This window comes from Plectropomus leopardus, chromosome 18 (assembly GCF_026936395.1).
Source record: "Plectropomus leopardus strain MGB_pleo_1.0 chromosome 18, ASM2693639v1, whole genome shotgun sequence".
In the NCBI taxonomy this organism is placed as follows: domain Eukaryota; kingdom Metazoa; phylum Chordata; class Actinopteri; order Perciformes; family Serranidae; genus Plectropomus; species Plectropomus leopardus.
Genome location: NC_142193.1, coordinates 31,483,895 through 31,509,393, shown reverse-complemented (window position 1 = coordinate 31,509,393; position 25,499 = coordinate 31,483,895). Strand labels below are relative to the sequence as shown.

Here is a 25,499-nt window from a genome sequence, read left to right as displayed (position 1 = left end):
CTGACCTCTGGTGTCCAGTGATGGAGAAAAGACGGGTTGTCACAGACTCGGCAGGACTTCTTGTCTCTTCCTACGCAGCGTAAAACTTCAAATAAAAGCCCAATAAAGTTAAAGTTTTAACTGCACATCAAAACATGCATATCTTTATTAATAATTAGAATTTTAATATTTTCTATGTCTTGGCATTTTTAAGAATTTTGAAAGATGTATTGAAGACATTTTTTAATTTTCCCACATTTCAGAAGAAAGCAATTTGTATTAATAATTTTTTTTACAGGCAGGAAACGTGTCACAGAGATTATTGAAATAAAACAACACAAGTTTGTTTCATGGGGAGAAGTCAGTGAACATGGATTTTCGGGAGGAACATGTGAACAAAGTTGAATTTGTGTGAATGTCTAGGGTTTTTTTTTAAATTAAATTAATTTGAGGTTTTTTTTGTCTTGTTTCTTTACTAGTTTATTGTATTTTTAAAAAGTGATTTTTTAAAATTTTATATTATTTTATCATTGTTTATTAACTGTTTGGTTATTAATGTTACTCTTTATATCTCTTTTCTCTTTTATTGTAAATCCGTGTCTTTGTGATGTTTTTATGTTGTGTTGCTCAGTAAAGCACTTTGATTCGCTCTGTTGTATAAAATGTGACGTCCTGCCTCGTTGATGTGAAGCCTCCTGCTGTCGGCTGTCTGCTGTGTCTCTTTAACTCTGGTTGGCTGTCAGGTCGCTGCTGCCTGCTGGGACACCTGTGCAGGTGATCACCTGCTGATGGGCTCCAGCTGTGTGTTAGCTGTGTGTGTGTGTGTGTTTGTGTGTGAGGCTTCCTTTGGGTCTCTGGAGCTCCAACATGCAGCGTTTGGGTCTCCGAGGTGGTGTCAGATTTTCGGCCATGGACTCAAAGGTAGGTGACATTAACCCTTAAGGACTGTTTGTCTCATTTTTGTTTCACTCTCCATGTTGTGATAACTGTGTGTGTGTTGATGCATGTGTCCTAAATGTAGTCCAGATTGTGTATTTGAGTGTAATCAGTGAATTTGCAGCTCAGCTCCTACAATAAGTCTAAAATACACTGTGGAAACTAAATAGTTACATTCAGACTGTTCAGGTCCAAAAATGCTCCATTGAAACCCATTCAAACTGACATTTTTGATCCCACAGCCATCAGAGCAGAAAAACAGGACTTGTATTATTTCTGGGTGTCATTCTGGGCTTTTGACTCTGAATTTGTCATTTTGACTATTTTCCACCTGATGAGGTCATTTTGACCATATTTGGCATATGGAGGAAATACATGCTATTTCCACTAGGTGACCTGTCACAGTCAATGTAGCTGCTGATCACTGACATATCCCAGACTGTCAGCAGCTACACTCACACACTGACATATCCCAGACTGTCAGCAGCTACACTCACACACTGACATATCCCAGACTGTCAGCAGCTACACTCACACACTGACATATCCCAGACTGTCAGCAGCTACACTCACACACTGACATATCCCAGACTGTCAGCAGCAAAAATAATATACTCAGCATGTAGTTTATTATAAAAAAAATATCTTCATCTAAAAACACAGTGGCATCATGACAAAAACCTGGCATTTAAAGGGCTAAAATTCAGGAAACTAATGAATATTTTATAGTTATGATTAGGACTGATTTTGATTAAAAAACAAAGTCAATGAAAGTAGAAAGTAATATTAATGTATATTTTTTTTAAAGCCTGATTTTGAAAAACACATTGTTTGCACAGAGTGATACCAATGTGTGTTTGATATTAAAGGGGACCTTAAAGGGTTAAACCTGGTGATGTGTCTGTGCAGAGACGTTTGGGTTCTTCTGTCCTAAAACAGCAAAATGAAGCTGTACACACATTCAGAGTGTGTGTTTTGGTTTGGACTCACCTGTGTTTATGACTTTATGATTTTATTTATCTCCTTTTTTATCTCCATTTCCTCTGCAGTCTGTTGTCCCAGCCTTTTTATTATAGTTTTTGCATCTTAATGTTAAGTTTTTCTGGACGAGGAGAAATGTTCAGCTGGTTTTTTAAGTCTGTGGAGGTTCAGATGCTCTTTATTGTCCATCTCCTCCTGCAGAAAAACAATCCTGAATTATACCTCCTGCACGCTCGCAGATTAATATTTAAACCTGTGCATACTCGAAAATCTTAATGACCCTTGCACTCTTTAACTGGCTGTCTCATATAATAAATGGCAATAACTCTGAGTCACGAGGTTTTGGAAATACAAATGTTAAAAGTTAAGGCTGTTATGTTTAAAATGTTATTCTGTTATAGATTTATATAGTAAAATGTATATATTTTAAAAATTATCCTTATAAAAAGCTTGGAAGAAATCTAGAGAACTATATGTAAAATTATGTGGGGTTTTTTTTTCAGTTTTTTTTTTTCTTTTTTCTTTTCTTTTCTTGGTTGTATTTATTTCTTATGCCTCGCCTTTTGATTTGTTTGTGCTTGTTTGTGTAATTTTCAGGTAATTCTCTGCGAGTCATTTTCTTTTAAATTACTCATAGTCTCTTTCAATGAAATGAAGCTCTGGTTTCAAAGGGTTAAACAACAGTTTGTGGCTTAAAAATGTCAAATGTCTATTTATATCCTCCCATGTTAATAATAATAACATTAATAATTATTATTATCGTCATTATGATCACACTTTAAGTGTTTTGTGATCAGAGTTAACACATTTAAAACAGGCAGGATGTCACAAAGGGAAATGTGGAATTAAAACTGTCAGCTCGGTGAAGCATGTTGAGGAAAGGCTTAAACAAAGAGAGTGACTCAGACGCGCGTCTTTCCTCTGTTGTTAAACTGTTAATCATTTAACGCCGTCACATGACCACAAACGTACATTTACAGTAAACTGCAGCTCTGAAAATGCTGCTGTAATGCAGGGACACTCGACGCGCTTCGTTTGGTGGACACTTGTTTAAAGTGACAGGAGGACAGGGGCCCGTCACAGCAGCCCCGTATGTATTTGTAGAATTTTAGGACATGTCTATAATTTTAGGGCGTTTTCGGGATTTTAGGACATTTCTAAGATTTTCGGACAAGATTTCACAACATTTCTAGTACTTTACATCATTTCTAGGATTTTAGGACATGAGCATGATTCTTTGATTTTAAGCCATTTCTTGGATTTCAGGACAATTTTAGGATTTTAGGACATGTCTTGGTTCTTAGGATGTTTTTAGGATTTAAGGACAATTTGGGGATTTAACAAATCCTTGGATTTTAGGACATCTGTAGTATTTCAGGATGTTTCTTGGTTTACAGGACATTATTGGATTTTAGGACATTTCTTGGATTTTAGGACATTAGTGTCTTATCTAGGACCTCTGCCGGGGGTGTGGGGGATCCTCCACTGTCTCTTTTTTTGATCAACATTTTCTTCGCTCCATGCTGATTATTTAGGACTGTTTGCCTTTTGGGTGAGGCAAAGACAACACTGCATCCTTGGAAGCGATGCCCGCCTCACCCTTCGTTTTTGGACAAGTCAGTATTCTCAGAGCTGGTCACATTTCGCGTCTCGTCAGAGGATTATCGATTTTTGTTGCATGAACAGGACAAGAGCCCTCACCACTGCACATGGTGAGAGCTGTAGTATTTCCATCTTATATTTTTAATGTCATCAGATTATTAACATTATTTAATGTTAAGTTTAACCCTCAATAAGAAATGACCCACAAGTTAAAGGTAAAAGTTACAGTTGGTTGTAGTTATTGTAGTTATTAGTAGTTATCCAAAAAAAAAGCCCTACAGCCACCGGAGCTAACAATCGTGGGGTAGCCCGGTGCTGATATCTGTGGTCGAAACAATCATACTGAAAACGTACTAAAACCACTCATTTCGGTTTTATTTGCGGTGGCAGTTGACCGGTGGGGGATCTTCGGCTGGTGCTCTGTGCAGCTTGATGTGGGCGGGCAGACTGATTCTCTTCATAGTATTTGTTCCTTTGAGTTGATACATGTAAAAAAATGCATCAAATTTTAATTCTTTTAGAAAATATGGTGTCAGTTTCTCTGTGAACATCCGTTACAGCACTTACATGCTCGACAGCTGGTGCTGCAGCCCCACAAAACCCCTCCTTCATGCATGACCACTCAACAAGTTTACATTGCTAAAGATAAAAGATTCAGTTTAATGTACTAATTTAGCATCTCACTCACACAGCTCATTGGTGAGCTAATACCACGTTGCAGAAATGCCAATAATCAACCATCTGATATTCTTGAAGGGGAGATAGCAGACATTCAAATTACCTCCACAGCATTGTTCTACATGCACGTTGTGTCAAAATTATCTAACAAAATTAGTTTCTAATCATATTTTATGGTTATTAGAAGCTCTCAGCAATAAAATATAATTCCACCTGTTGCTTTGGCTGGCAGTCAGATGTCATCAGCCCTCGCTGGTTCAGTCATCCGAGCGAACAGCACAAGCAAACCCTTCAAACAAATGTCTGGGAAGTTTTGTTTTTTCATGTTTTCCAGTCACAGCAACTCAAACTCAGCCAGCACAAACACACTGCGCAATAGGGTTGGAAATCATTTCAGCTAAAACAATACTTCTTTTTTTTTTTTTTTTGCAAAGGCAAATTTAAACTTAAAATTGTTACAGTGTAGTTAACTGTTTAAAGTGTAATAAATATACAGTGTAAATATGGATGAATACAAAGTGTTATTAACAAATTCATCAAATAAATGAAAATTAATCCAACTACATAATTTAACACTAAATAACAGCTGCAGGGCTACTAACAGCAGAATAAATGTTGCTTTAGGATCTGAAAATGCCTCACTGCCTCAGGAGAGACTCAGCAGACAGACAGTCCTCTGTTACAGTTTCCCTTTTTGAAGACAATTTTCTTCGAAGGGACACGAATGCAATGACCTTGAACTTCTTGAACTTGGCAAACACACAACAACTACAAAAAAAAAACAAACAAAAAGCATCTGATCGTTCATCTGTTTTTCACGTCAGCATGTTGTCTGCTGCCTAAACATTAAAGTCTGTGTGTGTTTACAGATGGCTGTGTTTAGCAGAGCACTTCGTCAGATGGCTGCTGTTGTGTGTGTGATCGTTCTGCTCTCATTATATTTAATGATTTTCCATAACACTGCTGGACCGCTGACCCATGAGGCTCCCACGCCACAAAAACAGAGGTAACGCTGACTCTGTGTGTGCGTGTGTGTGTGTGTGTGTGTGTGTGTGTGTGTGTGTGTGTGTGTGTGTGTGTGTGTGTGTGTGTGTGTGTGTGTGTGTGTGTGTGCGCGCGCTCTTACATGCTATTTCCATTGAATTGTCTGAAATCTTGAAAACTTGTGCAGCACTCCTGACTAAATTAACCAAACAATAATAGTATGAAAATAAATAAACAATAATTAAAAAACAAACAAACAAACACATATATATAGTACTGTATATATAGTATGCACTCTGGCACCCTAACCCTAACCCTTATGGAATAATTCCCAGTGTGAGTCACTGTGTTTTTATTGTGAATTAGAAAATGGTTGAGGGGCCACTAGGGGCCCTATTAGAGGCCAGAATTGGCCCGCGGGCCGTCAGTTGAGTATCACAGCTGTACTGCAACCTAAAAGGAGCTTTACAGTATAAAAGTCTTTCAGTGATTGTGTGCTCTTACATGTGACCCCCCCCACACACACACACACACACCTCCAGGTTGGCGGCCCCGAGTCCTCCCCCTTCTCCGGGTCCATGCACCTGTCCCAGCGGCTCGTACACTCTCAAAGACCACATCCCCAAGGATCAGTATGAGGAGCTGGTGAAACGCCGAGCGAAGGAGCTCCAAAACCACAAAAACAGGTAGATTTCCTCATGTTTTAGGAGAAAGTCCCACCGATGTGCTCACAGTTAAAGGGTTAAACACTTGTGAAAGACATCTGAAAACAGCACAAGAAAAGTGATGTCGCTCCAGGTTTTTGAAAGGGTTAACCTTTTGAAACTGGAACACCAAGTTTAATTTCTGTCAGAAACTGGAAGGGAGGCAATGAGCAAGGAAAGAAGAAATGACAAAAACGACCCAAATTAAGCAAAACAAAACCAAACAAACCAGAGAGCAGGACTTCTTTCCCCTACATATTTTATCCTAGCTTTTTTTTTTTTTTTTAAATCTAAATCTACTAAATCTTGCAATTTGCAGCATTTTTTTTTTTTTGTCGATACTCATTTTTTTTTTCCCGTCATAATTTCAAAGAAGAAATCAAAACAATTTGCTCAGGTTTCAAATGATTACACACTTAAACACAGCAAAAAAACCCAAAAAAACGTCATCTCAGTTTTCAAAGGGTTAACTCCTCTCAACTGCACAGTGACACATTTTTTCTGGTCTATATTGGTCTATATTCCTTATGTTTAATATTATTTTTGGAATAATAATAATAATAATAATAATAATAATAATAATAATAATAATAATAACAATTATTATTATTATTATTATTATTATTATTATTATTATTATTATTTATTAATTAATTTATTAAATGCTTGCACCAAAAACCAAAGCTAATTCCTTGTCAGTGAATCCTGTTCGGATTCTCTCTCGTCTTCAACAGGACGACGTCCGTGTTGTCCAAACTGCTGTTTGCTCCGTCCAACTCTCCCCTGCAGTATCCCATCCAGGGGTTCACAGTGCGACCTTTGACCTCCACTCTCATCCCAGGTATGCTCCGCTCAGTGAGCAGTTTTTTTAAGCTCGGCAAACACACTCTGCAAAAGTTTATCTTGCAATAAAAAAGTACAATAGATGAGAATATTATGAGCTGTAAATGGCACCTGCGAGACGGCGGTTTGAACAGCGTGTTCCTGCTGGCGGCGAGATCCAGGTACGGTGACCAAAGTTCAGACACATCTCAGGAAAACGTTTCCCGCTTTGAAAAAAATCCCGATATGAGTGTGTGTGAGAGCATAAACGCGTGGCGTGGTTTTGATTTCAGGTTTAGCGCTGCATGCAGGACGCAGAAGCAGCTACAAGGTTGGTGAGATCTCGGCAGACGATCCGCTCTCGCGTCACTCTTGAGGAAAAGCTGGGTGTCACAGGATGGCTGACGAAGTGTTTGAAAATTGATGATACATCATATTGGAAATATAAAAGTAATCAAAATGTCTTTTGGAAAAAAAAAAAGTCGGTACTTTTTTCTTTTCTTGTAGTTGATTTAGTTTTCCATATCTTTTGGCAATTTTATTCCATGGAAATTTTATATTTTTTTAAAAGAAAAAAATGGCAAATTTGTTTTCATTGTGCAGCAGCCATCTTGGTGTTAACTTTGGTGTCGGGGCAGAAATCTCACTGAAAGTTTGGAGTTCAGGCCCTGAATCTGCTGCAAAGATGCACCTGGGTTTGATTTTAAGAGCCGCTTTGTGAATTTTGAATTTGGAAAGAAAAAATATTAAATTTTTTCCCCAATAATAACAGTTTTCCCTAATAATTGTATATATATTCTTTACATCAGGCAGACACATTTTTTTCCTATAAAATCAAAATACAGCTACACAGGCAGCGTTGGCTTGTTCACAGCGGCGGCAGTTTTTTGCAGGTGGAGGTGATGGTGCAGCTGCTCGCCGCCGCTCTGCAGCGGCCGCTCGCTGCACGTATCAGTGACCCATTTGCTCTTTTCTGCGCAGGCAGCAGGGCCTGTCCTTCCTCTCTCTGATTCTCTAAGCTGAGGTGGGGGTGTGGTGTGGGGGCGTCCTTTTCTCAGCTAACAAAGAAACAAAGAAATACTTTATAAAAACAAACAAAGCCTCACCTCCATAGTAAACAGTAAAACTAGTAAATTAGGTTTGTGAGAGCTCTGTAGTTCACTCAGGTGTGTCCACTCCAGGTGTCCCTGAAAGTGTCCAAGGGCGTCCTCACCACAGAGACTGAAACTGAAGGCGTTAAGGTCCAAGGTAAGATCAGAATTAACTTCACACAGTTACTGAAAATAAAGATGTGACTAAACCTGATTTAATCGAGCAAATACGCCAACAAACATCAATAAGAACTGATGTTGTCCTTAACCTTTAGTAACCATTTAGTGCATTTTAAGGTGCTTTTCATTCTTCCTGTTGTGATAATTGTGTGTGTGTTGATGCATGTGTCCTAAATGTAGTCCAGATTGTGTATTTGAGTGTAATCAGTGAATTTGCAGCTCAGCTCCTACAATAAGTCTAAAATACACTGTGGAAACTAAATAGTTACATTCAGACTGTTCAGGTCCAAAAATGCTCCATTGAAACCCATTCAAACTGACATTTTTGATCCCACAGCCATCAGAGCAGAAAAACAGGACTTGTATTATTTCTGGGTGTCATTCTGGGCTTTTGACTCTGAATTTGTCATTTTGACTATTTTCCACCTGATGAGGTCATTTTGACCATATTTGGCATCTGGAGGAAATACATGCTATTTCCACTAGGTGACCTGTCACAGTCAATGTAGCTGCTGATCACTGACATATCCCAGACTGTCAGCAGCTACACTCACACACTGACATATCCCAGACTGTCCGCTCGAGCTTGCGGACATGTCCGACAGCCCGCTCCAGCACGGAAATGTCCGACAGTGCGCTCCAGTATGGACATGTTCAATAGCCCGCTCCAGTGCGCCAAAATATCAGACAGCCCGCTCCGATTGGAGAAGTTTAACAAACTGTCTCACTCCTGCAAGGATTTCCAACAAAACACCTGTCACTGCACGCGACCAATACGCACGGAGGTGGCTATTAATGCGCCCATAACACCGGACCAGAACACCGTCCTGTTTACCCTTTCCCCAACACTTTGACCTGCACCAACCTGCATGTACACCACTACAGTGTGACTGATAATAATAAATAATCCTTCAAGAAATTATCGCAGACAAGCTTTAATAATCAGGATTTATTTTTCATTTTTGCAAAGCAAAAAGAAACATGCAACACACACATCGTGCACTGTAAAACATAACAAAGCATACAAATGTTCATGATTTCTTAAAATAACATATAATTCTCCTTTTTTATGTTCTGGTAAAACCTGACAGGTGATGGTGGGAGCAGACTGACTGTAGAGTCCAGCAGCCTGCCGATCCTCAATAACCTGCTGGCTAAAGTGTCCTACAACAGCATCGTCTACCACATACACACCGGAGACCTCGGTATGTGTCCAAAACTGGGATTTAGTGAAAATACTGAATATTCATGTTAAAAAATCTGTTGTTGCAGAACTGAATGTACAGAATGACATGCGTTCTGTGAACAGGTATGTGTGTGTAAATGTCCATTTCTTTGGGTGTTTAATGTGCAAATCTAACAAACCGTGGACTTTCATGTGACAGTCCAGTGTTTGCTTCCTGTCTGAATGTATAATCTGGCCTGTTGGTCGAATCTCTGAAAGATTTTATGCAGCCTTAATCGCCTGATCTGACAAAGGGACGGTCGGACAAACATATCGTGCTCTCTAAACCCGTCATCACTGCGGAAAGTTTGCAAATTACTCTTAATTTTAGCCCAAGTTGTTTCCAAAATTTGTGTATTACCAGTAACACAAGTCTTTGCTGTCCTTTTCTTTATTCAGTGTCCTTCCAGTTTGAGAACCATGAAGCCGTGTTTCCTGTTTCCATCAGACGGCCGCAGCTGCCCGTCCTGTACGACATGGGGACAGGTAGGAGAGCGGTCAGCATGACGGAGGCTCAAAATCAAAGCCACAGTAGAAAAGTGCTGCCCAGTACTGTGAACATTAAAGTAAACTGTTCCCAAATATTTCCTCCAAAATCTTCAGTAATCTAAAAAAAATGCAGCTATAACATTTTATCTTCTTGTCTGTTTCCTTGAAAAAATAACTCAGACATCAGCTCTCAGGTCACCGTGGTCACAAAGACGTTCCTGCGCTACGCTCAGCTCAACGTGTTGCTGAGTAGCATCCGCCGTTTCTATAGCAACATAGAGGTCATCATTGCAGATGACAGCTTTGAACCAGAGCACGTCACCGGAGAACACGTCCGGCAGTACTTCATGCCTCCGGCACAGGTAAACACACACGTACACACACACACACACACACACACACACACACACACACACACACACACACACACACACACACACACACACACACACACACACACACACACACACACACACACACACACACACACACACACACACACACACACACACACACACACACACACACACACACACGTGCACGCATCATAATATCAGATGTTACCCCCTTTTTTTGCTTTAGCACAATACAGCTTAAAAAGAAACGCGGCGTGGAGTTAAACTGTGCACGTGAATCATCGTTAGAGACTTGATTTGTGTTGAAAATCTGTAAATCAGTAGAGCAGCTTTCAGAAACAGCTAAAATCCAAATGCTGCAGGTATCATATAAACTTCTTTGCAGATTATTCTCTCATAAATTTAACTAATCTTTGTTGCATTACTTTGATCACCGGAAATTAACACAAATTATTTGTAACTTGAGCAATTGTTTTTTAAACTGTATGTCTTATTTCTTTGGGTTTTTTTTGCTCTGTTGTCTTTTAGGCAGCCAACCTCGGCTGAGGGACTATAAATGAAAAATAAATATGTAATAATCATAACTATAAATACAGTTTTCGCAGTTTTTAAAAGAAAACTCCTACTTAAATTCCATGCCTTGTTCTTTTTTTTAATCTTTTTTATTTTGTTTTTTTGTTTTGTTTTGTTTTTCTTTTTCTTGCGGATGCTTTTAAAGAAGTTCTTTGCTTCTTCTTGCTTTTTTTTATTTTAAATTTTTATTTATTTTTTAGGCAGCCTAGTTTAACACCTCGGCTGAGGGACTACAGTTAACAAATAGCCCCCTGGCTCATTTTTATACCTTGAGTATTTATTTGTTTGCACTGTCCCCTTTTAAAACAAACTAAACCTAAATTAACTAATTTCTTAAAATTCATACATTTTCTATCAAATTGCTCTTGACCTTTTCCCTCGTGTTTTTGGAAGAAAACAAACCTTTTTTTTCTTCAGATTTTAAAGATTTGAATATTTGTGAATGGCGTCTGAAAGCAGCACAAGTAAAGTGATGTTGCTCCAGGTTTAAAGGGTTAAAAAACATCCAAACGTGGACGATGTTTCCTCCCACAGGGCTGGTTCGCTGGCAGGAATCTGGCCGTCTCCCAGGTAACCACCAAGTACTTCCTGTGGGTGGACGACGACTTTGAGTTCACGGAGAAGACGAAGATCGAGCAGCTGGTGGAGGTGATGGAGGCCGTCCCCGAGCTGGACGTGGTGAGAATCAAACGGCTCGAGTTTTAGGTTTCTGCTCCCGTTGACTTTTAGATTTTTTGTGCTTCTTTTGATTCAGGACAAAAGTCCACATCAGGACCGACAGTCCCGCAGCTTTATTATTATTTAATTTTTTTTTTTATTGTTCCTGCGGAGCTGCACATATTCAAAACTGTGAATTCACCACTGTGCAATAAATTTATGTGCAATTTTTTAAAAATGTGCTATTTCCACCTATTTCATTTCTTATTCTATATTTATATACAGTGTTTCTTTTATATGCAGTGTTTCTTTTTTGTTACTGCACTTTTACTGTTTCGGAGCCAAATACAATAAAACTTTGTTCCGTCAGAATCAGAAAAAAAAAAGTTTTTCATTTTTCTCACTTAATATTTTGTCTTTACAGATCATCACTTTCTGTTTTTATTTCCGTCTCACACAGCGTCACAACTTTTTGGGATTTGCTTTCAAAAATAGACAATATATAAAGATGGACGACACGCCCCCCCTTCCCCCCGCTATGCTGAAGTTTGGTTAAAATATCCGGGACATGAGATGGTGATGTCACTGGGAGCTGCATCTGCACAGTAACGATATCCGTGGTGGGGGAGTTCTCGCCAAAGCACCCGTACGACCAATCGTGAGCAGCTCCGTTGAATGCGAGTGCACGGGTTGGCTGTCACAGCTGTCAATCATGACGGAAACGCCCCCTTTCGTATAAGTTAATTTCTCACTGAAACTGAACTTATCATGATAACAAACACTTGAACAAACATCAGGGTGATGAGAACGACCTTCAACGTCAGAAACTGTCTTTGGAAACGTGTATTTGGCGAGTTTTTAGTTCGGCCTATGACCATACTCAAACATGGTGGGCGGGCTTTATGGCCGGTGCTGCAGTCAGACACCAGGGGGCGATACCGACTGAATAACCTGACTTTGGGGGAGCTGTCATGTCGTCCATCTTTATATACGGTCAATGGTCGCACTTTATCAGCTGGAAGCTAACCCAGCATGCATTGGGAAACAGGCAGGTCCACAGTGGACCGGCGTCCAGTTTATAACCAGTCCTCTGGTCTGTCCTCATCAGGTGGGGGGGGCAGTCGGAGGAAACCGGTTTCATTTCTCTCTCCTCTATGAGGAAGGAGAGGAAACGGACGGCGGCTGCCTGTACAGGAAGTCCAAAGGGAAGTTCCACTCCCTACCCGGTTACCCACAATGCTCTCTGGCGGATGGCGTGGTGAACTTCTTCCTGGCTCGTACAGATGCTGTGCGGAGCGTGGGATTTGACCCGAAGCTCCAGAGGGTGGCGCACTCAGGTGGGTCCAGACGTAGACAGAGTTTGGATCCCGAACGGCAGAAAGTTCTGACTCTCAGTTTTTTGTTGTTCGCGACACGAGCGAGCTGCTGCTGCTGCAGCGCCCAACGATTGATTTACCGCCAGAAGGCCACTCTGCACCGCGTACTGCGAAGGTCAGCGGGAACCTGGCTGCTGGCGCTTCTCAATTATTGTTGGTAACCATGGTGATGTTGCTGCACAAACATGTTGACCTCGTTTAAATTTCCTCCCAGGACGTTTCAATGATTTTAGTACATTTCTAAGATTTCAAGATGTTTCTCAGATTTGAGGACATTTCAAGGATTTGAGGACGTTTCTAGCAGATAAAAGACATTCCTATAATTTTAGGACATTTTTAGAATTTTAGGATGTACATTGCACATTTCTAAGATTTTGGGCAAATTGAGAATTTCAGGACATTGCTAGGACTTCAGGACAATTTTAGGATGTTATAGGATTTTAAGACATTTCTAGGACTTTAGGACATTTCTATGATTTTAGGACATTAGTGTCTTAGCTAGGACCTCTGTTGAGCGGTGTGGGGGATCCTCCTCTGGCTCTTTTTTTGATCAACAAGCTCTATTTTGAAGCTGTTTTATGTCTCTGACACCTTATGGATACTAAAAGGACAAAAACAATTCACAGTGTCAATCACTTTATTTTTACTGTGAATTAGAAAATAGCTGAGGGGCCACGCGGCACCCCACTGGGGGCCGTAAATAGAGTATGACTGCCCCAGATTAACTGCAACACTAATGCCTCACAGTAACCTCACACACGTTAGCGCAGCTTTGGATTCATAAAGGCGTCCGTTAAAATGGTGAATGTTTGTCTCCGTCTCTAGAGTTCTTCATGGACGGCCTGGGGTCCCTGCTGGTCGCCTCATGTGGCCACGTGTCCATCGGCCATCAGCCGAAAACAGGCCACGACAAGAACGCGTCTCGCTACAGCCACTTCAGACACCCTGCGAAGAGCGAGAGTGAGTTCAAACTGCAGCTTCACTTCTTCAAAAACAACCTCAAGTGTGTCCGGTACGGATAGAAGACCACCAGAGGACATTGGCGGAGAGGAGTCACAGATTTTCTTGCACAAGTTCAAATAAATGTTTTTTATATTTCTCTTTCTTCATTGCTGTTTTTTATTGTTATTGTTGGGTCTTTGTTTGTTTGTTAGTTAGTTTTTAGTGTAAGTAGGGTGCTGATCCGGGTATCCACCTGTGTGCTCCGGGGACGTTCTGGGACGCTGTAACTAGCTGATAGTCAACCAAATTAGGATAAGATTAGGCTACAAGGGCACGCCGGTTAGGTTTAGGCAACAGGAGAAGGTGGTTAGATTTTGGAAAAAACATCATGGTTTGTCTATACATTCATGTGGGCAGCAAACGCTGGGTTCCTGGGTGAAAGTCTGGGTTTGTTGGACCAACCAAACAATATTATCATGTGCATTTAGTAATTTTACACCTTTTTTTAGGTTTTCAGGATGTTTCTAGGATTTTATAACATGTCTAAGATTTTAGGATGTTTGTCAGATTTTAGGGCATTTGTTGGATTTTGGGGAATTTGTTGGATGTTCTAACATTTCTAAGATTTTAGGACATTTGTGGGACAGGACGCGTCTCTGCAGTGGAACATGAGCGGATCCACTCCAGCTCAGAAGGTGGCGGTAATGCGCCGTCAGCCGTTAACTGCCATTAAACAATAAAAGAAGAAGAAGAGGAGGAGAAGTCTTTCCGGTTCCTGCTCCTTCAGCCAGCCGGTTATCCAAACAGCGATGGCGGAGAAAGGAGCCGAAGGATCCGGGAAAGCTGCTCTGACAGCGGCGGAGAAGCAGCTGCTGCGCCGCCGGCAGGAGCTCGATCAGTGGCGGAGAAACGCAGCGAGGCTCCGCGGCAGGAACCTGCTGACCGGCCTGAGCATCGGAGCCTTCGTCCTCTGCATGTGTATCCTCTGAGCCTGATCCACACGGCTGCAGTACTGCAGTACTGCAGATACTACACTGACAGATACTGCTGCAGTACTGCAGTACTGCAGATACTACACTGACAGATACTGCTGCAGTACTGCTGATACTACACTGACAGATACTGCTGCAGTACTGCTGATACTACACTGATAGATACTGCTGCAGTACTGCTGCAGTACTGCTGATACTACACTGATAGATACTGCTGCAGTACTGCTGATACTACACTGATAGATACTGCTGCAGTACTGCTGCAGTACTGCTGATACTACACTGATAGATACTGCTGCAGTACTGCTGATACTACACTCATCCACACTGCTGCAGTACTGCTGATACTACACTGATAGATACTGCTGCTGTAGTGCTGCAGTACTGCTGATACTATACTGCTGAATAATGCTGAGCAGTACTGGTACTGTACTGATTGATACTGCTGATCAATACTGATACTATACTGCTGACTACTGCTGCTGAATACTGCTGATACTATACTGCTGATCAGTACTGCTACTATACTGATGGATACTGCTGATACTATACTGCCGAATACTGCTGATCAGAGCTGATACTATACTGCTGAATACTGTTGATACTATACTGCTGAATACTGCTCAGGGCTGATACTATACTGCTGATCAGTACTGGTACTATACTGATGGATACTGCTGATACTATACTGATACTATACTGCTGCTGAATACTGCTGATACTATACTTTTGATCAGTACTGGTACTATACTGCTGATGCTACACTGATAGATACTGCTGCTGTACTGCTGATACTATACTGCTGAATAATGCTGAGCAGTACTGCTACAAAAGTGATGAATACTGCTGATCAATACTGATGGATACTGCTGATACTATACTGCTGAATACTGCTGATCAGAGCTGATACTATACTGCTGAATACTGTTGATACTATACTGCTGAATACTGCTCAGGGCTGATACTATACTGCTGATCAGTACTGGTACTATACTGCTGAATACTGCTGATGCTTTGCTGGCATGCTCTGATATGTCTGTAGAAAGGCTCAGATCAGCTGATAATATCAGCCGGGCTCTAGTGTGTGTGTGTGTGTGTGTGTGTGTGTGTGTGTGTGTGTGTGTGTGTGTTTGGTGTGTGTGTGTGAGTTGGTGCAGTTACACATTAACTTTAACACCTGGACCGACATCAGTCTTCTCAGGCTGCATTTCACTTAACTCCGAAACCTCCGAAAACTAAAAAAAAACAAAACAAACAAAAACGAAAACCATAATAAGCAAAAACGAAAAAAAAAGGTAAAATTAGAAAAAGTTTTCAGGGAAATATTTTAAAAAATAGCTGAGGGGGACAATTAGATATTTTCAGAAACGAGGGAAAGATGTCCAGAAAAGTGTGAGGTCATTTTCTTGTTATTTATTTATATATTTTTTTACTTTTCCCTTTTTTTGTTTCACTAGAGGGCGCCAAAGTACAGCTAATGACGATAATAGCGCACAGCACAGAACATCTTCCACCATGCAGACCCCAGAAAAATTATTTTTTAAAGAAAAAATAAAACAATAAATCGCCAAGATTTCTGTAAATATGGCCAAATATTTTTAAAGAAAAAAAATTCGAATAATTTTTAAAGAAAAAAAAATCACAAAAATGTTTTGCCAAAATGTTTTCTTGAGATATCACTAATATTTTTTATTTTTAAAGAAAAAAAAAATCACCAAAGATTTTTTAAGATAAAATTAAATTGTCTTTTTGTTATTGCCAAAATTTATTACAGGAAAAAAAGGCCAAAACATGAAAAATGTTTTGGTGAAAATCTATATGGCCGTGGATTTTTATTCAGTATGTAATTTAGTATTATCCCGAACGCTAGCCACCAACAGTAGTTTCCCAAAATAATTAAAAGCATGAAATAAAAAAGATGATTAACACATAAACACCCAGCGAGGTGGACACGATGTCCTCTGAGTGTCCTCGTGGTTTCCTTTGACCTGCAGCGTCCAGTCAGTTACACCATCCTGTCCGTCAAACAGGAGCGGATCCTGGAGGAGCTGGACGATGAAGCAAAGATCCACATCATCAGAGGGCCACGCACCGGGGCCAACTCCTGACTCCGAACGTCCCGGACGCGCTGTCCCCCGAGACCTCGCCACGGGGCGGGGCGGCATCTGCAGACTGTACGGTGACATCACAGCCGTGACACACGAGCTGCCGCTGCATCCGGACAGAACTTTTGTTTGCACTTTTTCTGCTTGGAAATAAATTAAAAATGGTGTTAAAATTTTAGATTTTTTATTTTCTGCATTAATATAAAATTACAAAAACACATTTACACGTCTGAAATTTCCAAAATCTACAGATCTGCAGTCGGGGGTCGACCAATATTGTTTTTTCAGGGCCGATACGACGCCGATTATTAGTACTCAGTGAGACCGATAAGCCATATTTGGAACCGATACGCATTTACAATAAAAATGAAAATATTTCTGTCGAAATTAAGAATTTGAAAAAATAACAAACTCCAATGCAAAACTTTGTTTAAATGTCTTTAAGAAATATGTAATCAAAACTGAATTGTTCACCGATATATACAGCAAGTTCACAGCAACTTTTTTCAAACAGTTTGGTGAAAATTTATTAAAAAATTAATTAAATAAAAAAAGCTCCCTGAGTTTCACGAAGTAAAAGTTCCTCTCGCGGTGACACTTTATTTGCATGTATTGCAGACTGCCTTCCCTGCTGTTAGTTGAATTTAATACGCACTTTTTTCCAATTCATTTTATCGGCGATCATTAGAATAAAACACTATCAGAGATAATCAGCAAAATGCCAAATATTGGCCCTGATAATCACTAATCGCCCTAATCTACAGTTTATTTTTAAAGTATTCATACACCTTCAGTTTTTATGTTGCAGCTTTAAATGCATTAAAAAGACCAAACTGAAATATCACAATGACTCAAGTATTCACAGTTTTTGCTTTGAAAACCATATTAAGGTATAATATTTTTCAAATTCTGAAAATTCAATAAAATTAGAAATTCACATTAATGTAATATATTTTTTTAAAGCTCGATTTTGAAAAAGTGTGTTTTGTGTGTGTGATGTTAAAGCGGGCCCCTAAAGGGTTAAAACATCATGTCCTAAAAGTTTATAAATTCACCAATAACCAAACCAAAAATAACCATCCTGTGAATATTCTGCCTCTTCAGCGACGCTCACACACACACACACACACACACACACACATGCGAACATGAATAATAGGGGACTATCTGGCTTTACTATCAAAGAGGGAACCTTTATTAGCAGTCATTTCAAAAATACAAAACTGGAATTGAAAATTTACTTTTGAGAAATTTACTTTTCCTTCCCATTTTACTGCAAATGTGATTTTTTATAATTTTTTAAAGAAATTGCCAAGAGGGGACCTGAAGCCTTGAGTGACGTCTGCCTATCAAAGAGGGGACATCCATATACTGCAGTCAAACTGGTTTATCCTGGTTCTCTCACCTATTGAGTGCTTCTTTTTCACTAAAACTTCATTTGAATCTTTAAAAATGGGTATGTAAACTTTATTGCTCGCAATATATCAACATTTTTTTGTGATAATAAATATTACAGAAATAATACTTGCCAAAGCAAAGTATACCTTTTAAAGAAGGCTCCCTTAATCCTGTGAATTCAGTTTTATCTTACTTAGTATTTACTGTTAATAACTTTATTGTTGTCTTTGTTGTGTATGCACACACACACACACACACACACACATACACACAGATCTCTCTCTCACACACACCCACACACAGATCATACACACACACACACACACACACACACACAGATCACACACACACACACACACACATACACACAGATCTCTCTCTCACACACACACTCACACCACTCACACACACACACACACACACACACACACACACACACACACACACACACATTTGTTTATCAAATCCAGAGTTTTGTCTCTTCCTGAGGCGCGGAGGGATTTGAATGTGTGTGTGTGTGTGTGTGTGTGTTTGTGTGCAGACACATCTCAAAGATCTTAAAGCGATCTCGATTAAAAAATTGAAAAAGCCTTTAATAAATAAAGCTTTACACATAAAGACGGCCGATCTTTAATCTTTAACGTCTGAGCCGAGGTGAACTCAGCCGAACCAGAGCAGCAGCCTGCGTGTTTCCATCAGGCGTATTTACAGCTTCAGTTTAAGGGTTAACGGAAACCTCAGGAGACTTAGGACTCTGAAAGGACAAGGACTCGGGACTGAGCACCGGGACGGTAAAGTCTGCTTTGCATGGCTGCTGAGATTCACCAGCAAAGAGATTAAAATGATTTAGGAGACAGGAAGAGACGCAGACGGAGAGGCGGACCGATGTCCTCCGGCCGAGTCAATGTCATGATCCGATCTGGTTCTCAAAGCTGCTGAATCTGTGATTTAACCTGAAGAAATTTAACCTTTTAACACCTGGATCAACGTCAGTCTTCTCACGCTGCATTCAGACACTTTACACGAGCATTTAAACCTCTGAAACATCAGAATTATTATCATTATTATTATTATTATTATTGTTCTTTTATTGGTTGGTTTGCTTTCAAAAACATGGAAAAAAAAGCAATAAGCATCCTGGCAAGAAATGTCCAGCAAATTGCACAAAACTAGTAAAAAGGGACAATATCCTGAAAATTAGGGAGGATTATTTGATTAATATCAAGACTAACGTCCAGAAAACTATATTTGTAATTCTTATATACTTAAAATTATGTTACATTGATTTAATATTCGCTTCACAATATTGAAGACCCAATTTTCTTGGCATTGTGGGGGATATTATTTCAATTTTTCTTCCTATTATTGGTAAAGGTTATTATTATTATTATTATTATTATTATATAACATTTTAATAATATAACACCTTCCTTTCATACATGGAATGCAGTTAAAAGTGCTTCACAGAGATAAAAGATACACGAAGACAAAAAAAGCTGAGTTGCGATTGTTGCAGTCGGTCCGTCTGAGCTGTGATTGGTGCGGCAGAGCAGTGTGAGCTGTGGTTGGTGCGGTTGGTCCGTCTGAGCTGTGATTGGTGCGGTTGGTCCGTCTGAGCTGTGATTGGTGCGGTTGGTCCGTCTGAGCTGTGATTGGTGCGGCCCATCAGTCTGAGCTGTGATTGGTGCGGTAGGTCAGTCTGAGCTGTGATTGGTGCGGTTGGTCCGTCTGAGCTGTGATTGGTGCGGTTGGTCCGTCTGAGCTGTGATTGGTGCGGCCCATCAGTCTGAGCTGTGATTGGTGCGGTTGGTCCGTCTGAGCTGTGATTGGTGCGGTTGGTCCGTCTGAGCTGTGATTGGTGCGGCCCATCAGTCTGAGCTGTGATTGGTGCGGTAGGTCAGTCTGAGCTGTGATTGGTGCGGTAGGTCAGTCTGAGCTGTGATTGGTGCGGTAGGTCAGTCTGAGCTGTGATTGGTGCGGTAGGTCAGTCTGAGCTGTGATTGGTGCGGTTGGTCCGTCTGAGCTGTGATTGGTGCGGTTGGTCCGTCTGAGCTGTGATTGGTGCGGTTGGTCCGTCTGAGCTGTGATTGGTGCGGCCCATCAGTCTGAGCTGTGATTGGTGTGGTAGGTCAGTCTGAGCTGTGATTGGTGCGGTAGGTCAGTCTGAGCTGTGATTGGTGCGGTAGGTCAGTCTGAGCTGTGATTGGTGCGGTAGGTCAGTCTGAGCTGTGATTGGTGCGGTAGGTCAGTCTGAGCTGTGATTGGTGTAGTAGGTCAGTCTGAGCTGTGATTGGTGCGGTCGGTCGGTGAAAGGACTACCTCACAGTGAAACATCACATGCAAACCCGGAGATTCAAAGCTGCTTCCTGCCGCCGTCGCCTGAGGTGAGTGATGCTGCGGAAACTAAAGAACCTTAATACAGTTTTTATAGTTAACAACATATAATCCCTGTACTTTAAATAGCTGCCAATCATTTTCCAAAGCGCAGATTTGGCAGGATTCCTGCCCTCCAGGCAGCGGTTGGTTTCAGGTCATTTCAGTGACGCGAGAAAATCAATCTGCAGTCCGGAAACTTGTTTTTACTTGTCATTTATAGAAGAACACTGTACACTGCACTGTGTTCAACTTCTTATTTACCAGTAAAAATCTGGCATTCAAAATGTTGACCCTTTGAAACCTGGGTTTATTAGATTGTTTTCTTTCACAAACACAGGAAGAAGGCAATGAGGAGAAACTATGAATATTGTTTTAAAAGTAATTTTCTAAATCTATTAATTTTCTGCAATTTGCAGAACATGTATTACCAGGTTGCTCAAATACCTGAGAATATGCAAAAAAAAAGAAGAAGGAAATAATCTAACAAACCTTCTAAAAATTGTAGAAATTCTGTAAAATAACTCCAAATATCTTATTATCATTATGAATAGAGTTCTGTGGATATTTTCCCCTAGCTTTAAAAAAAATCTATGTAAACTAATTTCTTGCAATTTGTGGGACAATTCTTGTCAAGTTGCTTTTTTTCTAATGTTTTTTTTTTTTGAGAAATTAAACCAGTTTAAACTAAAAATAAATGCTGACTATAGCTGTGCATGTGACTGCAGGTATCTTTAAAACAGGATGTGTAAAACGTGCACTCTGGTCCTGCTGCTGCTTGCTGCAGTGTTTGGGGACGAACTGAGAGCGAAAACTTTTCAGCATTATGCAATCACGGGGTCGTGGGGATGGGCTCAGACCTACTGCAGGAATCGCAACGCCGACCTGGTCACCATCGCCGGTGAAAAAGAGAATCAGGAGTTTGTGAACGGCCGAGGGTGGATCGGTTTGCACCGAGAGAATTCAGCCTCTGAGTGGAAATGGTCCAAGAGAGACGAGATCGCCAACTTCACCATCTGGAAGAGCGGTGAGCCGAGCACATCGCTGCTTTAAGGGCAGAAATGATTTTAAAGATAATCTATACGTGATTTTTAGCTTATGCAATTAATAAGTCTTTGATTTCTTGAGTTTAGATCTTCTCTAAAATTTTAGCACATTTCTAGGATTTTAGGGTGTTGCTATCATTTTAGCATGTCTAAGTTTTTATCTGTTTTCTAGGATTTTGGCACATATCTAGGATTTTAACATGCTTCTCAATTGTAGCACGTTTCTTGGATTATAAGAAGTTTCCACAACAGTTTTAGGATTTTGGGACATTTCCAGGTTTTAGGACATTAGGGTCTTATCTAGGACCTCTGTCGGGGGTGTGGAGGATCCTCCTCTGGCACTTTGTTTGATCAACAAGCTCTATTTTGATGCTGTTTGATGCTCTCTGACACCTCATGGATATTCAAAGGACAAGTACTTTATTTTTATCACGAATTAGAAAATGGTTGGGGGGGCCACCCGGCACCCTATCAGGGGCCAGATTTGGCAGTAAGTTACGTATCATTGCCAAACTGTCTATCCAAATGAAGTTAAAATGTACAGAAATGTATGTACAAATACTCTGATTAGACATAAAAAAGATCTTTCTCTTCTTTCTTGCAGGTGATCCGACAGACGGTGAGAACTGTGCGTTTAAGCATTCAGGTACGGACAGATGGGAGACTGATCGCTGTGAAGCAGGCCACTCGTTCATGTGTTTCGAGGAGAGGCTGGTTCTGGTGAAGGAGAACAAGTCGTGGGAGCAGGCCTTACAGCACTGCAGGGCTCTGGAGGCCGTGGACTCCAGTAGGCCGGCCACTGATTACCAGAACCACCGCTTTGACCTCGCCACCCTGAGCACTCCAGATGACCACGTCTACGCACAAGAAAAGGCCCAGTACGCCACCACGAATGAGGTAGGGCCGTTTTTCACTGTTTGTGTCATAACCGGGGGCGTTTCTAGGATTTGAGGACATTTGGGGCTGCGTGGTCCTCTGTAAGGGGGTCCAGGGGGAATTAACTCTAAACAGTGATGTTAAAACTAGAGTTGGAAAAAAAGTCTGTGTTTTTCTTAAAAGCGAAGGTATCTAACAAAGGACATTTAGCCGAGTGTAAGTATGGACAGATTAATAGATGAGGGATTTTTTTTAATCATAATTAGGGACTGTTTGTCATTTATGAGAGGAGAGGGGGTGGTGCAAAAAGGGGCAGGCATGTCAAATTTATTTTGAAGGATGGTATTATGCTTTTTATTTTGGCTTATGGGGGGGCATACAGCTTAAAGTGGCTGTGTCTTGTGTTTATTTTCACTGCAGATTTTTAAAGAAAAAACTCTTTTTTAGTCTTTTTAAGAAAATGTGGGGTTGGAAGGCAATTTTTGTGAATGTTTTTTCTGTTAAAGTTTGGGGTTTGGTGGGAGTGATTTTTAAAATATTTTGGTGATTTTTTTTTCTAATTTTTTTCTCATACAATTCTCTGCAATTTGTTTTTCTTTAAAAAATTTGGGTGAGTTTTTTTCTGCTGATTTTCTTTTTTTTTTTGTAAAAAAAATTTTTTGTGATTTTTCTGTAATAAACGTTTTTGTTTTTCTCTAAACATTTTCACAGGTTTTTTTTTGTTTGTTTGCTTGTTTCTTTCATGTTTTAGGCGAATAAAATATGCCTTCCAAACAAGTGGGCCTACAAAATAAAAATAGCCAAAATTACAAAATTGATTATATCCAGAAACTGTAAACACAGAAATTATCGTTGGATTTTTCAAATTTTAAAACATTTTGGGCTGAACCTCGGACACTCAGCCCTAATGACGCCCCTGGTTAACGCATCTCTGTTAAATGTGTGCAGGTGTGGACGGGCCTGCGTTACCTGGCCGGTGAGTGGGTGTGGGTGGGCGGAGGAGAGGTGGAATACGTCGATATTAAAAATTGTCCGTCTCAAAGGGTTTGTGGCAACTTGAAGAGAGACGGCACCAAACTCTTCAACATACGAGCCTGCAAGTATAAAAGCAACTTCCTCTGCTCCAGGAAACCTTGAACACATCAATGAATCTTATTCTTCACAAAATCTTCTCATGTTTCAGTTCTCTGGTCACTGTCAGCTTCCCAAAAAGTAGTTTGACCTTTGTAACCCTTCGAACTCTGCAAAAGGAAAGGTCCTGCAGTGTCTACATCTTTTGATTACTGAGTATCTTCAAATGCCTCATATCCCAAAAATCTGTACAGCGTGAGCTGAAAGGTTATGGCTGTCAATAAACTAGAATAACTGCTCAAAGCATTGACGTTGCGTCATTGTGTGAAGACTTTGTGACCACCAGAGGGCGCTATGATGCTGCAGGAAGTCGTCCATCAGAGGGACGAGACACTCTTCTGCTTCAGAGTCGTCTCCTCTGTGGAGATTTCATCAGCTGCAGCGCGGACACTCTTCCTCTCTGTGTGCCTGCAGGGTTAAAAAAATCCTCTCAGATCACTGCAGAAAACAGCAGAATTCCCTTTAAACCAGCGTGTGTTGTTCACCGCGTGGACGGAGGTGTGTGTCTTCTGTGTGTGCAGGTCCGGGTTTCCTGAATGAGGCACCGTTAAAAAGCCGGGGAGCCTTTGGTAAACGTTTAAAGCCGATGAACACTGAACCAAAGTTGTTAATCTGTTAAGGACTGTCTGGTGTTTTTCATGGTCTAAATGTAGTCCAGATTGTGTATTTGAGTGTAATCAGTGAATTTGCAGCTCAGCTCCTACAATAAGTCTAAAATACACTGTGGAAACTAAATAGTTACATTCAGACTGTTCAGGTCAAAAAATGCTCCATTGAAACCCATTCAAGACAAAAACCTGGCATTTAAAGGGTTAAAATTCTGAAAATTATTGAATATTTGATAGTAATGATTAGGACTGATGTTGGTTAAAAGATAAGCTCAATAAAAGCAGAAAATCATATTATTCCGTAATATTTTTTATTGCCTGATTTTGAAAAAGTGCATTTTGTGTGCAGAACGATGTAAGAGTGTGTAATACTAAAGTGGGCCCTAAAGGGTTAATAGTACCGTTGCTTATTTATAATAAACAAACCAAAAAAAAACACAGCTTAATTATTCTAATATGAAATCATGCCAATAAATATTGTATTTGTAAGTCCAAAGTGTCTACAGCTATGGAGACATTTGGAGACAGCGAACCGCGCGCTCCTTCTTCACAGGAACGAGACAATCAGGCTGAGAGACATGCAAAACGTCTCTTTGTAGTTGTTTTGCATCTTTTTTAGTTTTACATCTTTATGTAGTTGTTTTGCACATCTTTGTAGTCAAAGTTCTGTTGTTTCCTTTCAGAGTGATTTGGCATCCTCCTGCTCTTTGATTCTCTTTCAGGCCATTTTGCATCTCTGTGGTTATTTTGCATCCTTTTGTAGTTGTTTTGTTTCTCTTTCTGATCATTTTGTGTCCCTTTGCAGAGATCTTGTTTCTCTTTGTCATAGTCTTGCATTCTTTTGCTGGTTTTAGTTTCCTTTGTATTTATTTTGCATCTCTTTGTGATTGTTTTGCGTCCTTTTGGAGACATTTGGCATCCATTGCAGTTGTTTTCTTCCTATATTTAATAATTTTGCATTTCTTTTTAATGGTTTCATGTCTCTTTGTGGTAATTTTGCTTCTATTTATTGTTCCATTGTGTCTTTTTGTTGTCATTTATCATCTCCTTGTAGCCACTTTGCGTCTCCTTTTGGTGGTTTGTTGTCCCTTTGTGATTGTTTGAGGTCTCTTTTTAGTGGTTTTGTCTCATTTTGTACTAATTATGCATCTCTTTGTGGTTGTTTTGCCTTTTTTGGGGGGATGTTTGGCATCCGTTGTAGTTGTTTTCTGTCTATTTGTCTTCATTCTGTGTCTCTGTAAGTTTTGTTTCTGTTTATAGTCATTTTGCATCTTTTTGTGTTTGTTTTGCATCCTTTGGTTGTCATTTGTTGTCTCTTTGTTGCCACTTAATCTCTCTTTTTTATGGTTTTGCATTGTTTTTTTGCATTGTTGCATTTGTAGTCATTTTGCGTCT

At 40.2% G+C, this 25,499-nt stretch overlaps 3 protein-coding genes across 4 annotated transcripts; all 3 read left to right on the top strand.

Annotated features, from left to right (window-relative positions):
- The first annotated feature begins 729 nt into the window (after positions 1-729).
- On the top strand, positions 730-13,737 carry b4galnt2.2 (beta-1,4-N-acetyl-galactosaminyltransferase 2 (SID blood group), tandelm duplication 2). The gene is made up of 12 exons (XM_042505315.2): positions 730-900; positions 5,046-5,182; positions 5,703-5,846; positions 6,599-6,705; positions 6,980-7,017; positions 7,868-7,934; positions 9,049-9,162; positions 9,582-9,668; positions 9,852-10,033; positions 11,135-11,278; positions 12,366-12,594; positions 13,459-13,737. Exons 1-12 carry the CDS (start codon positions 847-849, stop codon positions 13,653-13,655), a joined length of 1,500 nt encoding a protein of 499 aa, XP_042361249.2. The 5' UTR covers positions 730-846; the 3' UTR covers positions 13,656-13,737.
- Positions 13,738-14,328: 591 nt separating this feature from the next.
- On the top strand, positions 14,329-16,850 carry coa3b (cytochrome C oxidase assembly factor 3b). Its single transcript, XM_042505352.2, has 2 exons — positions 14,329-14,553; positions 16,569-16,850. The coding sequence occupies exons 1-2, from the start codon at positions 14,385-14,387 to the stop codon at positions 16,673-16,675; spliced, it is 276 nt and encodes a 91-aa protein (XP_042361286.1). The 5' UTR covers positions 14,329-14,384; the 3' UTR covers positions 16,676-16,850.
- Positions 16,851-16,991: 141 nt separating this feature from the next.
- On the top strand, positions 16,992-24,871 carry LOC121956903 (macrophage mannose receptor 1-like). 2 transcript variants are annotated; one of them, XM_088069333.1, is made up of 4 exons: positions 16,992-20,454; positions 21,187-21,470; positions 22,094-22,386; positions 23,314-24,871. In XM_088069333.1, the coding sequence occupies exons 1-4, from the start codon at positions 20,408-20,410 to the stop codon at positions 23,500-23,502; spliced, it is 813 nt and encodes a 270-aa protein (XP_087925459.1). In that variant the 5' UTR covers positions 16,992-20,407; the 3' UTR covers positions 23,503-24,871. The 2 variants fall into 2 exon arrangements, with proteins under 2 accessions (XP_087925459.1, XP_042361271.2); XM_042505337.2 differs by having other exon boundaries at positions 21,172-21,470; positions 23,314-24,870.
- The last annotated feature ends 628 nt before the right edge of the window (positions 24,872-25,499 follow it).